This window comes from Homarus americanus, unplaced genomic scaffold (assembly GCF_018991925.1).
Source record: "Homarus americanus isolate GMGI-L3 unplaced genomic scaffold, GMGI_Hamer_2.0 scaffold32583, whole genome shotgun sequence".
NCBI classification, from domain to species: Eukaryota; Metazoa; Arthropoda; class Malacostraca; order Decapoda; family Nephropidae; genus Homarus; species Homarus americanus.
Genome location: NW_024713129.1, coordinates 159162 through 179549, shown reverse-complemented (window position 1 = coordinate 179549; position 20388 = coordinate 159162). Strand labels below are relative to the sequence as shown.

The 20388-nt window shown below is 40.7% G+C and overlaps 1 protein-coding gene across 1 annotated transcript in view; it reads right to left on the bottom strand.

Annotated features, from left to right (window-relative positions):
* Positions 1 to 20388, bottom strand: part of LOC121865808 — a 55279-nt gene that overhangs the window by 10940 nt on the left and 23951 nt on the right. The window contains exons 5-6 of the mRNA XM_042365374.1: positions 17451 to 17544; positions 13405 to 13541 (exon numbers count right to left, since the gene is read on the bottom strand). Of these exons, the coding sequence (XP_042221308.1) occupies positions 13405 to 13541; positions 17451 to 17544 (231 nt within the window). The remainder of the gene's footprint in view (positions 1 to 13404; positions 13542 to 17450; positions 17545 to 20388) is intronic.

Genomic DNA, 20388 nt, shown 5'->3' with positions numbered 1-20388 from the left:
CCCAAATCTTTCTCACAGACGGACTTCTCTATATCAACGCTGTTTATCTGATAACTGGTTTCTTTGTTTACATCTCCTAGGCTAACTGCTTGACAATTGTCCACATTAAATTTCATCTGCCATTTTTCAGACCATGCAAAAAAAAAATGTTTAGATCCCCCTGTAGTTTTGCAGAGTCCAAGTCAGATTAAATTACATTTCCTATTTTAGTGTCGTCAGCAAATTTACTTATGTTGCGTCTACGCCTATGTCTATATCCTTTATGTATATAATAAATAGTATTGGTCTAAGTACTGAGTGTGTGGTGTTTATGCAATACGAACGAGCCGAGCAAGTGAACCACTGTATGACGTGAACGAGCGAGTGCACGAATGCTGTCCTCTAGTGGAGTGAGTGAGGTGTGCATGAGTGCTGCCACCTAGCAGTGTGAATGAAGTTGGATGTCCGAGTATTTAGATGACATAGCACGAGGTTTTTTGATCATGTGCAATTACCCTGTGGGTGTGAGACAGATTGTTTCCTGCTGCACCACTGTGCAGACCTCTCCCAATGAACTGCATCTGCGAAGACTGTGTTTCATTGAGCCGTCAGGAACCAAGTAGAACTTGAACAAGGTGCAGTGAGTAGGATCCAGTGCTCGTCAATTGCGGCTTGTTTCTACGTATTTAAATTGGTACTGCCACGAGTAAGGAAGGCAGTCAAGAAAATGGAAAAGAGAGTTAGTGCCGGTACACACCCTTGTTTAACCCCTGTTTGGATGGGGAAGAACGAAGACTGGGTGGCAATGTGCAGGACGCTGCCGTTCAAACCATCGTGGAGTTGCCTCACGATGAATTTTGGTGGGCAGCCAAATGGCTGAGGGTCCGCCAGAGGACTTCTCTGTTGACCGATTCGAAGGCCTTGGTTAGATCTATGAAAGCCATGTACAGGTCACAGCGTCGTGACCCACGACGCTGTTCTCTGCACTGTTCCTGTATCTAGCGGGCAGCAAAGATCATGTCAGTGGTTCCACTAAAGCCACATTGAGATTCTGGTTGAAGTTTTCCGCTTCAGGAAGAAGTCTGTTTAGGAGGACTCTGGGGATAATCTTGCCAGTTACGGAAAGCAGGGAGATCCCGCGGTAGTTACTACAGTCTGACCGGTCTCCCTTGTTCTTATAAATATTGACGATGGAGTCGTCTTTAAGAGCTTGGGGGATTTCTTCCTTTTCTCATATATTCTTCAGGAGAAAGTGGAGACGGCTGGTAAGCACAGGTCTTCCTGCTTTGTACACCTCGGCTGGGATTCCATCAGGCCCTCAGGCTTTGTTATTTTTCATCTGTTTGATGGCAGTAGCTACCTCATCCAGGCGATGAAGAATAGCTGAGATGGGTCAGCTCTGGATGCTGGTGGTGAATGTCATCAATTGTCCCTAGAATCATAATTTCCATACTACAATAAACTATCATGATTCATATACAATGAGACTGGGGTCATTAATGACTTTAAAAAAAGCAATTGAAGAGGAATAATATACCCACCAGCACCAGTCTCCATTATGAACCTCTCTACTATGAATATAGTTGTGTAGTTCAAAGTGGAGGAGCACATAGACCCGCTCTAAAGTGGACTTTTTCATTAACTCAGGAGTGTAGCAGATACAATGTGTGTTCGTTTTTTTTATTTATGTGTTTGTAACATATAAATAATTTATTTCTCCTAAGATATAACATTTTATATTCCTATCTTCATCCTTATGTAATTTTAACATGAAACGGTAAGAGTTCACAGCAAACATTTCATGAACACAAATATTACATTAAAACTCGAAAGTATTGTGTGGTAGACATGAGTGATCGGGGCATTGTGTTTTAGCTACTGACTGACGAGGATATGCACATAGACAGCCATTTTTGTTAACATTCAGGGCAGCAACTCCGAGGAGCAATCCCTGAACATCGGGTTACTTTTTAGTGACCCGACAAATGGATTCATCAAACTCAATTAGCAGCTTGTACATTCAGGTTACCATTTAGTAGCTGTAATGTCGCAATTCGGGAGGGTTGATAGGCCTGGGCAAGATAAATGTAACAAATCGGCTTGATATGTGGGGCCAAATTTGAAGTTGAAGCGCGAGTGGTGGTTATCAAACTTCTTTTTCAAGAGAAATGACAACTAGCTTGACTGAAACCCAAAAGATACCACTAAAAGACAAAATAAAAGAGAAAAGAGCAGAAAACTGTACTGTACTGTACTGCTTTAATTTAGGGTTTTGTCTGCCTCATATAGGCTACTGTACTATAAGGACTTAACTTGGAATGGGGCTTAATATGCAGTATATTGGTAATTTTTCATGGTTTCTCATTTGTATTCAAATTTTATACATTTGTGGTTTTATAAATTAATGCTATTTATGTAATTATTTAAAATAGTGTCTTATCGCTAATCAATTATGACACTTTTTTCCCAACCCTGATTGTAGTTTAGGTTGGACCATTTCCTCTAAAAAAATATTTTATGTAACCCAACCTAACAAACACTGTAGGCACCACCAGAACAACAACCCAAATAGTGAATTATAGCACGGAATTTTTTTTTTCAAGGTGATCGGTGTGGGTCACAGGTGACACTCGTAAACTATTACCTCAACAATCTACCAAGCACATTTGGCTCATCTTGGATCTTTTCTATATAATACTTTTGCGATTTGGAAATGACGTTACATCTATAGTGCCATGATCGTAATGACGGCTAGCCTGTTAAAACCTAATGATTCATATTACGCTTACACGCCCACAAAACTTTCTGAGTCCCCCAGTAGAAACATCCTCCGTTTTCTGTTTCTTTCATGACGTCATCAAGATGTTGAATTTGTGTTGACCGAGTTTGTAAACTCTTTTGCATCTACCGAGACCTGTAAACCTTTTTCCACCTATGAATATCAGAGACCCTGATAATCATAGTGAAATTGTTGCAGGGATGTTAACTATGGAATTAGTTAATTTTCCTGAAGGGAACATTTAGACCTGCTCTTCGTGTTTGTAGTAAGGCGCTGCGTGTTTGGACTTGCTCACCCGGGATTGCCATCCAACCTTTTGTGATCAATTTAATTCTTGCCTTTGACAGATCAGTCAGAGCATTGTTTGTGAAGAGAATATAAGCTAATGAAACTGAGTTCGTAGTCTCGGTTTCAAACGTCAGAGTGTACAGTAACGTAATACAGTGAAATGGTTGCGTAGGTGGAATCTGTGACCTGGCGTGGGTGAGAGTGCGCCGGACATTTCAAACGGTCAGTAAGCCGCCACGATCCTTATTCCACAGGTAGGTCATTCCACTCCGTGTTGTATTCTCCATTTTAAAGTGATTTGACCTAATTAATAGTTTGATTGTGCATGCGTTACAGTAACGTAGTTGATGTGCTTTTAGTGAAGTATTTTTACGTCCTTAACATCCCTTTGAAACGTTGATGTTCGTTATCAACCATCAGTAAGCCGCCAGGATCCTCATTCCACAGGTCCCATCAGAGCCTAGGCCGTGTCTGTAGCGTGGATGACGCATCCACTTGTCTGGGGAGATGTCTGAAGACCAGTAGAATCGGTTATCTCCGTGAGTCCCGACCGCCAGAAGCTCCACTACCACCTATGGGCCCCATAGCTGGCCAGTCTTCCCCAAACGCTCTGCCCACGTGGTGACCCCGGATCATCAGGCCCTACAAACAACTACCTGCCCCATCATTGGTGGATGAGTCCATGGCTCAGTAGGGCTCTTTGGTGGCTGTGTGATTCCACCGGAATTATCCGAGTTTGTTGGAAGGTGCCACGTGGTGATGAGACTCCCATAAGAACATAAGAAAGTGGGATACTGCAGGAGGCCGACTGGCCCATACAGGGCAGATCCCTTTCACACCCATCCCAGCACTTCCATGTGCCTATCCAACTTCGTCTTGAAGCTCCCTAGCGTCCCCGATCCTACTATAGCACTCGGTAGCCTATTCCACATATCCACAACTCTATTACCAAACCAGTGCTTGCCTATATCCTTTCTGAATCGGAATTTATCTAATTTAAAGCCATTTGTTCTAGTTATTTCGTTATTACTGAGCTTCAGAACATCTTCCATTTTACCCTTGTTAATCCCACTTACCCACTTGTACACCTCTATCATATCTCCCCTAACTCTACGCCTCTCTAATGAATGTAAGCCTAAGCTTTTCAGTCTTTCTTCATATGGAAGGTTTCTAATATTATGGATCATTTTTGTCATTCTTCTTTGTACTCTCTCCAAAGAATCTATGTCCATTCTATAATAAGGACACCAGAACTGAACCGCATAATCCATGTGTGGCCTCACTAATGCTAGGTAAAGTTTCAAGATAACGTCAGCAGTTCTGTTACTCACAGACCTAGATATGAACCCAAGAATCCTGTTTGCCTTGTTGCGAACGCTAATACATTGTTTTCTAGGTTTCAAGTCGTTGCTAACAAATACACCTAGATCTTTTTCACAAACTGAGTTTTCTATTTCCGTGTTACCTAGTTTATACTTAACGTTTGTATTCGTCTTCCCTATCTGTAGTACCTTGCATTTATCAGTATTAAAATTCATTTGCCAGTCTACTGACCACTCATGTAAGGTATCTAGATCTCTTTGAAGGTGTTCAAAGTCACTGTCTGAATTTATCACTCTCCCCATTTTGGTATCATCTGCAAATTTACTAATCCTACTAGTTATGCCTAAATCAAGATCATTAATGAATATAACAAACAGCAGAGGGCCTAATACAGATCCCTGGGGAACTCCGCTTTTGACCGCACCCCAGTCTGACTTTAATCCATTTATGCTGACTCTTTGTTTCCTACCAGTTAACCATGACCTAATCCATTTTAATACTGATCCACCTATTCCATGTGCTTCTACCTTCCTTATCAATCTCTCATGAGGGACTCTATCGAATGCTTTACTGAAATCTAAATAAATTATATCATATGACTTATCATTATCTACCGCTTCATATACTTCTGAGAAAAAGCTAAGCAAATTTGTGAGACAAGAACGTCCCTGGGTGAACCCGTGCTGAGAAGAATGAATGAAGTTGAATGTTTCAAGGTGGCTTCTGATTTTTGTAGCAATAATTGACTCTAGCAACTTGCCTATGATTGACGTGAGACTAATGGGACGGTAATTTGATGCTATTGATTTATCACCCTTTTTGAAAATCGGAACTACATTTGCAAGTTTCCAAGCTTCTGGCACTAGGCCCGATTCTAATGACTTATTAAATAAAACTGCTCATGGATTACTCAACTCATCTCTACATTCTTTTAATATTCTAGCATATACCTCGTCTGGACCAGGCGATTTATGAGGCTTCAGTTTGTTAATTACTTTAAGCACATCGTTACTAGTAATATTGATATTTATCAACATATTTTCTATACTGTCGTTATATACCTTATGAACTTCTGGAAACTGTGCTAGGTTTTCATTTGTGTTGTACTGTCAAGTGCCACTGGTTTTAATGGTGCTAAGGTGCTGTGAGAGTTTGTGTGTTATTGTGTGTGTACACCCAGTTGTGGTGTAAGTAAATTGAGCCTGAGGGCTAGTACAAGGAGTTCCTATTTTGTGCATATAACGTCATTTAATAACCATTTTGTGTCTTTAATAAACCATTGTATTTGTATGTTGGGTCTATTATTCACCGTTGTTCTCTCCTATTGCTTGATACAATAATTACATGTATATATTGCCTTTCAGAGACCTTTTCTATTCATATATAACTAGTTAGAACATTCTGGATAAGTCTTTCGGGTGCCTCCCACACCCGAGAACTTATCCCGAATGTTCCAATAAAAATTTCAGATTACTAAATAGTAACCTAGAACGAATCTCGCCACATAATGGACAGAGTTGTAAGAAATACCGAACTTTGTTACTTAAGTAAAAGTATTAACAATTCAGTGCTGCTCTAGTATTATATATGGGTGCAATCAATGGTGATATTGCAAAGTAGTTTAGTGTTTATTTATTGTGCATATAGTAGTTGTTTATTAAGGATTATGTATATTTTTTATTCTCTTGTTTTAATTTATATGTTCATGATATAACCTACACACTTATTATGGTAAACTTTTGTTATTAGATTGTATTTAAATCCTTCGTGATGTGTATAATACCAAACCTTCTCTCCTGAACTGTTGTGATAAAGAGAGGACTGTGGTTGAACCCATGACCAAGATGTGTGGAGTTGCCACTTTGTTGTTGTTGTTGTTGTGCCACTATTAGTATATTAATCTTTAACGTAATTCAAGTTGATAAGTTATGACATAACAAAATGGGGGCCTGTGTCCGGGAGACTTTGGCTAAAATTAAATAATTAAATTAAAATCATCAGGAGTGAAGTTTGCAAATTACTTGGAGTAAGTTTTCTCCAGTAGTCGGTAAGTTGCCATATTTGTTTAATATGAAGCCTTTTGATCTAGCTAAGGTCATTACTGAACCTTAAGTGTTAAGTCTGGAGTGAAGTACCATTCGTAAAGATGATCGGTTTCGTTGGCTAAGCATTATAAAGTATAAATTAAGTCAAACTGGAAAAAGGCAACTGTCAAAAATGCCGTAAATAGTAGTTTGGTGGAAAAGTTAATTTTGGAGGAGTCTGCAGTCCAACTGTGAGAGAAGAAGATCCGTCAGTAAAGTTACTAGAGCTGCAGTTAGAGAGAGAGAAGCTGGAGTGGGAAATGAAGTTAAGGTTGGAGCAAAAAGAAATAGAGGACAGAGAAAGAGAAAGGGAGGACAGGTAGAGAGAAAGGCGTTCCAGTTAGAGTTGCTGGATAAGAGAGCTACTGTGGAGTCGTGTGACGTCAAGTTTGATGCAATTAAAGTGACAAAGTTTGTGCCAAAATTTGACGAACATGATCCGGAAGAGTTTTTCATCCAATTTGAGCAGATTGCAACAACACTTTCCTGGCCTCAGCAGTATTGGTCCTTTCTGATTCAGTCTGTTCTTATGGGCAAAGGCCGTTCCACTTACTTGTCCCTAACCAGATCTCAGCAAAATGAGTATAGCAGCTGGGTCTGTCATTAGGCAACACATTATGCTTCCAAAATCTTCCCAGTACTTCCCTGTTTGGTAGCTGCCTACTACTACTCGGTTTATATTACATCTATTGTATGTTATCAGATGTACTACACAGTTTAGTTTGGGATTGTGTCCAAGTGAACTGGTATTTGGCCGGGATATCCGTAGTTTCTTGAAACTATTGCATGAGAATTGGGTAGAAGAAGATGAAACTGCAGATGATAGAAAATTTAATGTTGGGGATAATGTGCTTTTGTTCTTGCCCATTAGGAAGTTTCCCCTACAAGCTAAGTACCAATGTCCCTTTGAAGTTTTGAGTAAGGTAGGAGATGTTAACTATGTCATAGCCACGCCTGAACGTACATATGCAGACTAAAAGACTAGTACATGTGAATCTGTTGAAACCCTATTGTGTTAGACCTGATAAGGTGGTGTGCAATACTGTGACATGTGATGGAGTGGAGGTGGATGAGTTACCAAGCATGGCTTTGGGGAGTTGAAAGCAGATATCAAACTGAACAATTCTGATGTGTTAAGTGATCCTTCTTCTAAATTGTGCCATCTACTACAGGACCAGAGGAGCGATGTACTGTGTCTCCTACAGGAATTCCAGCCCATCTTTGGTGATGTGCCGCAGCCTAGCCCAGTGGTGACCCATGGTGTTGTATTGGTGGACGACGTAGCCCCAGTGAAACAAGTACCCTACCTCATGTCTTCCCAGAAAATTGGCATTCTGAATGACGAGGTGCAGTTCTTGATTGACAATAATTTGGCTGAACCTAGTGACAGTGAGTGGGCATCCCCTTGTGTTCAGGTACCCTTGTCAGTGCGGGAGAGACGCATATCGGCATTTGTTACCCCTTATGGCTTGTATCAGTATACTATAATGCAATTTGGTATGCGTAACGCCCCTCCAACTTTCCAACATTTGATGTCAGTTGTCATTAATGGTTTGGATGGTGTCAGAGTATATCTTGACGATGTTAATGTGTTCTCTTCCACATGGAGTGAGCATATTGAGTCACTTCGTTGTCTGTTCAGTCGTCTTAATAGTGCTCGGCTCACTGTTAACCTCGTTAAGAGAGAGATTGGCCAAGCCAAACTAGTATTTTTGGGACATGAGATTGGCTCTGGGACAGTGGCCCCCAGTCCAGGCTAAAGTTGAGGCCAGTGATACCTTGCCCATACCCACAAACCGTAAGGCAGTCCAACGCTTTTTGGTTATGGCAGGGTATTATAGGAGAGTCTGCCCTAACTTTACAGATGTTGCTAGACCATTAACTGATTTAGTTAGTCCTTAAAGGGATTTTGTGTGGACGAAAAGTTGTCCAGAGGCATTTGAGAAAAATAAGGGAATTTTGATGTGTAAACCAGTATTATGGGGACCAAACTTTCACAAGCCATTTGTTGTACAAGTAGATGCGATTGAAGTAGCAGCTGGGGCAGTTTTATTGTGCGAGGGTAATAATGATGTTTTGCACCCGGTATCTTACATATCTACTAAATTTAAGCCTCATCAAAGAAATTACTCTATCATTGAGAAAGAAGCAGCTGCATTGTTAATGGCGTTAGATAAATTTGATGTAAACCTTGGGAACAGCAACCAGAAAATCATTGTATATAGCATCCACAACCCCTTGCAATTTGTTACTCGCATGAAGAGCAAAAACCAGCGTTTAACTCGCTGGTGTTTGGCACTCCAACTGTATAATCTTGAAATTAGACATATGAAGGATAAGGATAACATTATTGCTGATACTCTGTCTAGGCAATATTAGGCAGATCAGATAACGGTGTGTTGCCTATGTAAAACCCTACCTCTTTTATTTTAAGGAGGGGGTGTTATGCATTACGAAATGCACAGTGGTGCATTGTGCTGTGCATAGTGAAATATATTTAGGAATGTTACCCTCAATTTATGTAAATAGAATATTTTGGTTTCATTATGTGTGAGCAGGGCTGGTACTTGATACATAAAACAAAATCTGGATGTATGTAGGTATTTTTGCAGCTTAATGTCGGAGTTGATTAATATCAGTATTAGGTTTGTAGTCCCCTGGAGTATGGAGAGATGTCAGTCACTGTCCTTGGGAATAGGAGGACATCTCAGTTTGTCAGTGGTGGATACCTTTTCAAATTGGGTTTAGTTGAGTATTAACTATTCAGTGCTTCTCTATTATTATTTATTTTGTGTAAAGTGCAATCAATGGTGATACAGGGTATTACAAAATAGTTTATGGTTTATTTACTGTACATATATTTGTGGTTTGTTAAGGATTGTTTATTCTTTATTCTCTTGTTTTAATTTATCTGTTCATGATGTAACCTACACACTTATTATGGTAAACTCTTATTATTACATTTTATTTGACTTTTCGTGATGTGTATAATTCCACCTTCTCTCCTGAACTGTTGGGATAAAGAGAGGGGCTGTGATTGAACCCATGACTAAGATGTGCTGAGTTGCCAATTTGTTTTTTGTGCCATATGTGGCGTCATAAGTATATTAATCTTTAACGTACTTCAAGTTGATAAATTATGGCATAACAATTGTCACCATATGACAAGTCACAGCGTGTCCTGTGAGACACTAGTAGCAATGTGTTAGTGTCTGACTGAAAGGCGTTGTGACTAGGCTTGTCGCCCCCTGGGGTGAAATAACTTAATTAAATAATAAATAAAGAGCCCAGCCTGACTAAACAGATGCTCACAAGCAGCAGCTGCAGGTAGTGGGGTGTTAAGCTTCAGAGATAAGTCTCATAATGTCTGGAAAGACCTCAGTAGCACCATTCCATCTCCTAGGCATGCCAAGTAGCCATCAAGTTACAGAAAAAAGTGCTAGGAATGATGACAAAAATAAATTAGGCAGGGAGTTAAAAACCTAAGCAGAACAAAGGGAGGACTCAGTTCTCGACTAACTCTCCCTGCTTACCTACCAGCCCCCCTTGCCACTGACTTAGTAGAAGAATTTGAAGTAGCAATACGTCTGGACAAACTAAAGTTAAAACGCTCTACCACCCCCATTGACTTACCAATGAAACTCTTCAAGGAGTTCTCCCCGGAGCTTGCTAAACCCCTATGCTCCATCATCAATGCTTCTCTCAGTCAAGCCAGATGCCCAGCTGACTGGAAGACCTCTTATGTATCACCAGTGCCCAAGTCAACCAGCCCACAATCCTTAAATCAGCTCCGACCTATTGCAATCACCCCAATACCCAGCCTAATCTGTGAAAGTTTTGTGTTCGACTGGGCTTATGCTGATATTGCAGGAGTCGTAGACCCTCAGCAATTTGGCAATATGAAAACTTCCTCCACCACTCACTGTCTTGTCAGCTTTCTCGATTACATATACCGCCATCTCGAGAAACGAAAAACGTCTGTAGCTGTCGCCTTCATTGATTTCACTAAAGCGTTCGACCTAGTCGACCACAATTTAATCATCAACAAAGCTATTGACCTCGGGCTTCGGAGAAGTCTTATACCATGGCTTACAGACTTCCTCAGTGACCGACGCCAAGCTGTACGCTTCCAAGGGGCTGTCTCCACCTTTCAATCACTGACCTGTGGCGTCCCCCAAGGCACCAAGATGGGACCACTATGCTTCCTTATGCTTATCAATGATGCCCTAAGAGAAACCCTTGCTCGCTGGAAATATGTCGACGACTCCACTATTGGGATCAGCATCAACAATTTTGCTCCCGACTATACCGCCCTTCAGGATTTATTGAACAGTCTCCAAAACTGGGCCACCAACAACCACGTCACCATCAACCATACCAAGACCATGGTTATGCACATCAATCTCTCCTCCGACATTGTCCCACCCCCTTCCATTACTTTAGGTCCCAACACACTCCAGGTTGTAGATTCCACTAAGCTCCTCGGCGTCACCATAGACAACAAACTAAATTGGAAACCACACGTCACTGAAGTTTTCAAATCCTCCAGTTTCCGTCTCCACCTCCTCCGCCGACTCAAGTCCCTCGGAGTTTCTGCACCCGAGCTCCTCAGTGTTTACTCAACATTCATACTTCCCAAGCTCACCTATGCCTCCCCTACCTGGTCTTCCTCCCTAAATGCCACACAACGTAAACACCTAGAAAAAGTGCAAAAGAGGGCATGCAAAATTATTCTCTCCCCTTCCTACTCCACATATCAAGAAGCACTCAACACACTGACCCGTTCGACTCTCACTGACCATCACCACGACCTCATCTGCAAATTTGGTAAGAAGCTTTTGCACCATCCTCGACACCGGCTCCTACTACCACCTGAGATCCCTAGCCCGAGAATTGCTGTTCGACACCACAACCGCATCCATCCCATACGTGCACGAACTGATCGCTATAAGAACAGCCCAGTCCCAACCATTGTAAAAATTATCAGTAACTTGTAATAAACCAGTGTATTCACTCCCAGTCAATCCTACTTCTTGCACTGTCACTATGTTGAAATGCCCTGTAGTTTGAGCTTTTCCCCACCTAGTTATTATATATCATATTTGTACCACTTATGTTACTTGTGTATTATTTGTAAATCGAAACCCATTCCCCAATTATGTAAATGTATATTTTCAGCCTTCTGGCTGCTATGCTCTTTCAATAAACCGCTAATTATTATTATTATTATTATTATTAAATGTCTACTACGCAAACATGGATAAACTTAGACTCACGTGAGTTACCTGTCGAATACCAAATTACAGGTTACAAATTATTTCATACCGATAGGCAGATTAGGAAAGGAGGCGGAGTAGCAATCTACGTCAGGGATAATCTGAAGTGTGAAATCAATAAGGAAATAAAAATTTAACTGAATACAGAAACAATTTGGATAGAATTAACATTTGGTAGAGAAAAATTAATCAAAGGAGTAATATAGAGACCCCCTAATCTTGATAGAGTTAATGAGAGAGTTATTTGTGATGAAATGTACAGGGCATCCAGACATAGCAAAGTCTGTATAGTAGGCGACTTTAACTTTAGTCAAATAGATTGGACCGACCTTAAGGATAACTTAGTATCAGAGGATTTTCTTGAAACAGTTCAGGACTGTTTCCTAAGTCAAAATATAGTCGAACCCACCCGGGGTAATAATATACTCGATTTAGTTCTGTCAAAGAGAAAAAGACTCATTAGCAATGTCGAGGTAGGGAACGAACTAGCTAACACCGATCATAAAGAAGTGAGATTCAAAATAGAATTTAATGTCAGTCGCAAGGAAAATTACATTGAAATCCCAGATTTCAGAAAGGCAAACTTTGATTGTTTAAAAAGGCAGCTGAGAAAAGGGGTATCACACAATGTACTGACAGAGGGCGACATCACTTTACCTGGAGACCTAACAACGATATCCTCACAAAATATGACGGTTAACGATGACCTGATCACGAGATCTGAGGTTGACGAGTTCCACAACAATTTAAATAACGAGTTACTTAATGCACAAACGCAAAATACACCATACAGAAAGCTCATATCAAATAACAATGACCCCAAATGAATAAATAATTATAATTAAAAAAGGCAATAGGTAGGAGAATAATTCGTGATGAAGTTGTGTACAGTTGTGTTCTGACCTCGCTAGAGGAAACGTCACGGCAGACTTAGCTCCTGGGGATTAATTGTCATTAATGGCTCGTGCTACTTGTGAGCAGGGCTGTGCCCTTCTGAGGACAGAGCTACTGGCGAAGTTAGTGAAAGTCAAGGAAGAAAACTTGAGAAGTAATAGTGAGGATGAAGAAAGAAGACACGAGACAAGACCGTGTCTGACGAAAACTCAGGCGAATGGAAGGTTGTGAGGAGAAGAACGACCAAACTGGCCGTGAGAAAAGACACCAAGGAAACGACAACAGCTAAGTGTAAAAACTCTTTTAGTCTTTTCATAGAGGAATTGGACGTTAGCATAGTCAAGGACAGGTCTGACAAGGACGGTACGAAAACCTTAATTGTTGGCGATTCCCAGGTACGGTACCTGGATAGAGCTTTTTGTGGTAAAAACAAAAATAGGATGAGGGTGTGTTTGCCAGGAGCTGGGGTGGGGGATATAGTTGACAGGATGGACAATATCTTGTCTGGTAATGGGAACAAACCCATTATCTGCCTCAGTGCAGGAGGCAATGATATTGGCCAGTGTAGGAGTGAGGAGCTCCTTGATAAGTTCAAGACAGCTATAGAACATATCCTTGCTATAACCAGACGATTTTATTCAGGTGAGAGGAACCCTGTCCTCTAAAGGTCACTGGAACCATGGTGCTGTTCACTCAGACGCCTTATTGTTAGTTAACCCGAGGGCTTATTATTCCTCCACACATGACTTAATGAGAGGTTAAACTTGGGTAGTTCACTCACCGTTGTTATAAAGAGTTGTTTCATTGTAGACGGAGCCGGAGAAGACCCCTGTGGCGGCCTCCAACAGGTAACGTGTCCAGGTGTTTCCGGAGAGAGGAAATGACACCAGGTACACCCTCGGCAGACGCCGCCCAAACCTGTCAATGATACACCTTGTGTACTCCACAGTCAATACTTCACATCACCATAAAGTCAAAACAAAATAATCATGTATGTCTTGTAACACAAATCTGCTGTACCTAGAAAATTGTGGCCGCTCCTTATAATCTTATCTGATGTATCAAACGTTTTTTTTTTTTGTTTTTTTTTTGCGGGAATAGCCCACCGGGGGACATGTTATCAACCCATATCGGGGCTTAGGGGGTGAAAAAAAGAGTAAAAAGAAATTAAAAATGGAAAAGAAAAAGGTTATATTAATCTACACCACGAAGATGCTGGAAACCCAGTTTTTGAAGTGAGACAGATCGTATGAGTATGGAAACACAGAAGGCAGAGCATTCCACAGTTTGGCTGTGTGAGGAAAGAAGGAGGTACCATAACTGGTTATTCTAGTGTGACCGACATCCACAGAGAAACGGTGGGCACCGCGGGCAAGACGAGTGTTACGAGCCCACGGCCTTGCCGGCGGTACACAGGATGCCAAATCCACCGAACATTGCCCGTTAAAGTACTTGTAAAAGAGAGAGAGTGAAGCAACATTGCGGCGAAGAGAAAGGGGAGAGAGATTGTCGACTAAAGGAGGAGAGTTAATAAGACGAAATGCCTTTGATTCCACCCTATCTAATAGTTGGACAGAAGAAGAGCCACCCCAGATATGAGAGCAGTACTCCAAGTTAGGACGAATGAATCCCTTATATACTTGGAGCAACTGCTCAGGAGTGAAGGAGGCAGCTTTAGCAATGTTGTGGACGTCTGGCTTCCATGACACAGAGGAAATGGTGAGGCCTAGCATATCTATTTTTGAATTTGGCAGAATGATTGCGTCCTGAAATGTGATTGGTGGGAGATCATCTACTTTGGAAAGTGTAATTGGTAAATACTGAGGTTTATTACTATTGAATTTGACCAAGTTTCTACCTCATAATCACGGTTGGGATAAAATAAAAATATGTAAATAAAAACAAATCCGTTTTACAATACCTTATTTTTTTCAGTCCGTCACAGAAAATAAAGATTATCACCAGGTATAACTTACTCTGTAATCTGTGCCGGATTTAGACCTGTGGAGGCCCATGGGCAGCCTCTTTGTGGAGGCCCCCCTCATTATAACTACCCAAGAGGGTGGGGTGGTGAGTGAAGCGAGCCTAAACATCTGGGAGTTCCGGGGGGCGCTGTAAGCCCCCCGGGAAAATTGTGAAATTTGAACACTTCTTTGGAGAATTTTGAAGCCATATGCAGTTATATTGAGGAAATTAGAACATTGAGAAATTTTTAATTAACTGTATGTTTATTGATAGTGTACAAATTCCCAACGCGCACACACACACACACACACACACACAAAAGTGAGACATGACTGGAGTCATTCATGTGGGTTCAAGTCGACCAGCCCTGATATAGCTACTACCGCACATGTCAAAAAATTTCAAGAGACTTCACAGAAAAGAATATATTATTAGTTATTACAGAGAGATGATTCTTTGCATTATTCATGAATTTCAAGGAGTAGCTAGCCTAATTTCTATCACGCTTCTTGCTGAACATAGTTTTACGTGATGGAATAGATAAACATGAATTTTAAAGAATGAAAATAATAATACAAATAAATAAACAAATAAATAAAATATTGTAATATGTGGAGGCCCCCAGATTGTGGAGGCCCCTGTGCAGCTGCCCACTTTGCCCACTCCTGAATCCGGCCCTGACTGTAATATAATAATACTTGTATATACACCGTTATAACTCAGCCCATACTGTTTCACTAAGCTCTACAACTTATCTTATTGTATCACAACCTGCACTGTTACACCACAACCTGCCCTGTTACACCACAACCTGCCCTGTTACACCACAACCTGCCCTGTTACACCACAACCTGCCCTGTTACACCACAACCTGCCCTGTTACACCACAACCTGCCCTGTTACACCACAACCTGCACTGTTACACCACAACCTGCCCTGTTACACCACAACCTGCCCTGTTACACCACAACCTGCACTGTTACACCACAACCTGCACTGTTACACCACAACCTGCACTGTTACACCACAACCTGCCCTGTTACACCACAACCTGCACTGTTACACCACAACCTGCACTGTTACACCACAACCTGCCCTGTTACACCACAACCTGTTACACCACAACCCTGTTACACCACAACCTGCTGCACTGTTACACCACAACCTGCACTGTTACACCACAACCTGCACTTTACACCACAACCTGCACTGTTACACAACCTGCCCTGTTACACCCTGCCCTGTTACACCACTGCCCTGTTACACCACAAACTGCACTGTTACACCACAACCTTACACCACAACCTGCCCTGTTACACCACAACCTGCACTGTTACACCACATCCTGCCCTGTTACACCACAACCTGCCCTGTTACACCACAACCTGCCCTGTTACACCACAACCTGCCCTGTTACACCACAACCTGCACTGTTACACCACAACATATACTATTACTCCACAACCCCCATTGTTACAACTACAACACAACCTATAACACAACCAAAATAACTACAAAATGAACTATATAAGAACAACACAACTTACACAACTACAAAACAACTGATACAACAGCACTACCTACAGCAGCAATTGTTCAATCTCTCTTTCAAGAAGAAGTCAACATGTACCTACTGACAAGGTTTAGCTACATCTCTGTTCTTTCGACAAGGTCTAATCACATCTCTCCCTCCCTCAACCAGGTCTAGTCACATTTTGTCCCCTTGACTAAGTTTACCCTCATCTCTGTTCCTCAACACACTCTAGACACATCCCTAGTCTCTCAACAATGTCTAGCCACATCGCTGTTCCTCAAGCTACATAATTTTTCCCTCAACGATGTCTAGACACATCATCATTCCTCAACTAGGTTTAGACACATCCCTCTTCCCCCAACACGGTGTAGACCCATCCCTATTCCCTCAACAAAGTCCAGACACATTCTTATTCCTTAAAGGTAGTAGGTAGTAGGCAGCTACCAAACAGGGAGGCACTACCGCCTGGGAATATATTGGAAGCATAATGTGTTGTCTAATGGTAGACCCTGCCGCCATGTGACCAAGTCCCAGGTTGATGATCTAACTTTCTGCCTCATTTACACACAATTGCAAGGTCTCAAATACATATATTGTTTCTCACTATTGATTTTCTTTTTTTCTTTTTTGGTTCTGTATTATTATTAATATTATTATTATTATTATTATTATTATTATTATTATTATTATTACATTATCGCCCCCAGGCCCTGATGTGGGTCAGTGAGCTGTGCCCGGGTGGACTAATACAAGTAAAAAAAAATACAAATAAAAAAAAAATAGGTCGAGATACACCCATACCTTCCTTATTTAGTGTAGTGGCTTAAATATTTTGTCTGGTGTCACCCTGGATTCATCCTCAGTAATGACTTGGTTTCAAGGTTTACTTAAAGATTCTTAACACATTATATAAGAACATAATAATGGCGGAAACTGCAGCGAGCTTATTGGCCTATACCGGGCAGTCCCGATTACAACTAACCCCTATCGCTTATATATCTGTCCAATTTATATATGAAACTACCCAGCGTGTTCGAGTTAATGATGATGTTTGGTAATTTGTTTCACTAATCCTCTACTCGAATTCCAAACCAGTGTTTACCTATCTGGGGCCTAAATCAAAATTTGTCTAATTTAAAACCATTGTTACAAGTTCACTCGTCTGTTATATCACCTTTGTTTAACCCCGTCTTCAGTTTATACACCTCTATCATATAGCCCCTCACTCTACGTCTCTCGAGGGAGTGCAAATTCAAATGCTTTAATACATTTGTCTCTATACTCAATGTTCCTAATGCCAGGGATTATATTTACTGTACTGTAGTTACCTGGTGACGTAGTTGTTGCACGGCGTTCCAGAGCCCATGTTTTCCCACAGCCTGAAGGAAGGGCCGTCCATATCCTGCTCTATTCTCTCATCTTCTGTAATAGTAAAAAAATTCTTATGTTCTTTCTGTACCGATCTATAACTAAATTATTGATAATTATATTTATTTTCACTTTTGCCTGAAGAAGGTTGTTCTGATTTTATTTGTTCATTACATTATTCAAAGCACCATTCCTCTAGTAAGGTGACTGTTATTCTTCTTCACATGGCTGGATGGGGCTCGCATGAGTGTTTATTGTTCGAGGTCATTTCACTTGTTACGAGTGTCGGAATAAGAACCAATGAATAGATTACTGGTCGGCATATGAACTTCGTCTGATTCGTTGTGTGCACACTGAAGCAAGTTAAAATTAAGATATGGGTTATACTTAAAATGTAGTAACATTTGTTTCAATGTGTTAGGCAAAACAATGTAATGTTTATTGTATTAGTCTCGAATACTAATGAGTGAGTGAGCGTCTGATACGTATTTGTGGATTCGCAACTTGAACGTGTTTTGTTATGACGTCATTTCCGCCAACCTCTGCTCGCTCTGTTTAACTCTCAGAGCCGGGTGGTTTTACTTTTATCCTCTTCGCCACTGATCGGCTTGTTAGCCGCTTGGGCGATCGGTCACGTCTCTTTTCATTTATATTCTTCACCAAAAGATCGACTCGTTAGCCGCCCGGGTGATCGGTCACGTCTCTGTTACACACTGTTGGCAAGTACTGGGCATGCACCGGCTCCTGAATGTACCTGAACCCGCTCCAGTGTTGGTCAAGTCCAGAGTTGCCAACTTAGCGACTTTGGAGCTAGATCTAGAGCTTTTTGTTTTTTTCTAGCGACATTTTAGAGCGATTTGCGACTTGTCGCAAATCTAGAGATATCCACAGAAATCTAGCGACTTTCTGGATACTTTTGGACTGTCCATGAAAACTCAGTTTTCCTAATTTCGAGCCATAATATATAGCAACGGGGTTACAGGGACAATAAATAATAAGAAAAGTTTAATACATTTGAACGGGTCGTGGTACAGAAGGAGGGACACGTCTATTTCCTGATCACTTGATGTCAGCCCGTCCATGCATCTAACACCCTAAAATTGTGGTCAGAAGTGGCAAATTACAGAGATGCGACAGGTGAAAACCCTTACCATAATCTGGCTGAAATTGCACTCGCTGCCTTATCTCTTCCGCATTCAAACGCAGATGTAGAGCGTACATTTAGTAATATGAACTTTGTGAAATCAAAATTGCGCAACAAAATGAAACTATGGACATTAAAGGCAATTCTTACAATAAAGTATGGGTTAAAAAGACAGAACACCTGTTATGCAAGTTATGAACTTCCTAGTAATATTTTAAGAAAGATAGGGACTGTGGAGGCATACAGTTACAAGAGAACCTGAACCAAGCACTTCACATGCTTCCAGCTCTACAGTTGTTCACACTACCAAGAGGACTGGGATGCAATTACTATTGAATAATAGGTAAGTGTGCACATTAAACTTTAAAAAAAATAATATTTTTATTTTTACATAATGCATTTTATTTATACTCCGTCCATTATAGTCGGCATTATGAAAATATTATTTGCATCAAATTACTGAAGGGGGGGAATAATAGCTAGCGACTTTCCATGGAAGATTTAGCGACATTTAGCTACTTTTAGGTACCAGCCTAGCGACATTTGAAAATCCGATTTGGCAACCCTGGTCAAGTCTTCTCTTGAAAGAGCTCACACTCGGTGCCGTCACAACACTCTCTGGTAGATTGTTCCAGGTTTTAGTATTGTGCTGGCAGTTGTAAGGTAAGCATCTTCTCTCCTATTGTATATTTCTAGTGGTATACTGTGTTAACCTTGCTCGACTGGATAATTTCGTAATTAAGAAGACAGACAGAGAGCCTGGGTCAGCAGGGGTGGCTGACCCAGTAAGCTCTGCCTACCTGCGCATGCACATATGAATGTCATTTAATTCATAAAGCTTACATATACTACTGCAAGGTTTTAAATGGGAGTAGGTTAGAAACATTTATGGGAACACAATGGGTCGATTATGTTGGCTTCAGGTGTTTGTAACTTCAGTTGTACACCATGGAGTCTTCCATAGGTTAATGGTTAGTATATCAAGTGTGAATTACTGAAAACTTGACAATCGAAAGTTGACAATGAATAGCGCTAGAGAAGATGTTTACTGAACCAACTTAGGGACTACTCTGCCTAAATTAAGAACAGATAGCAGCATCGTCGGCACAATCCACTGATTCAACATCTGCTAAGTCAATTTCTCAAATTCACACAACAACTATTTCTATTAACGAAAGTTATTAAATATATATATATATATATATATATATATATATATATATATATATATATATATATATATATATATATATATATATATATATATATATATATATATATATTACCTCACAAGTCAAGAATCGAACCTGGGACCTCTGCATGTGAGCAGGGAATGCTACCACAAGGGCAACAAAAGCTGTCCTAAGCTTTGTTCTATTTAACACAAAGCCTGTGTATTAATCTTATTAACAAGGATGAAATATATAAACTACTATGATCTCTTCACCTAAAATGTTAACCTTAGCACAGGAATATCAGGATATGTAAAAGTGTGGGATATTTCTCACAATCATAATATGTCCACACAATCACACACACGGCTATCCTTCCATCATTAGTTAATCATACCACTCAAGGAGCATTAATACATGGAGGAGGCATGACGTCATCCTCCATGCAGGACTCGTGAAGCCAGTGGACGGGCCAAGTGGCCATATTGGTTGACACAAAACAATGCAGCATTTCATAGAATATAGTTTATCTAACTCGCAGCCTTATTTTGCAAATTAAACAATGTGGATAAACTTGGTAAA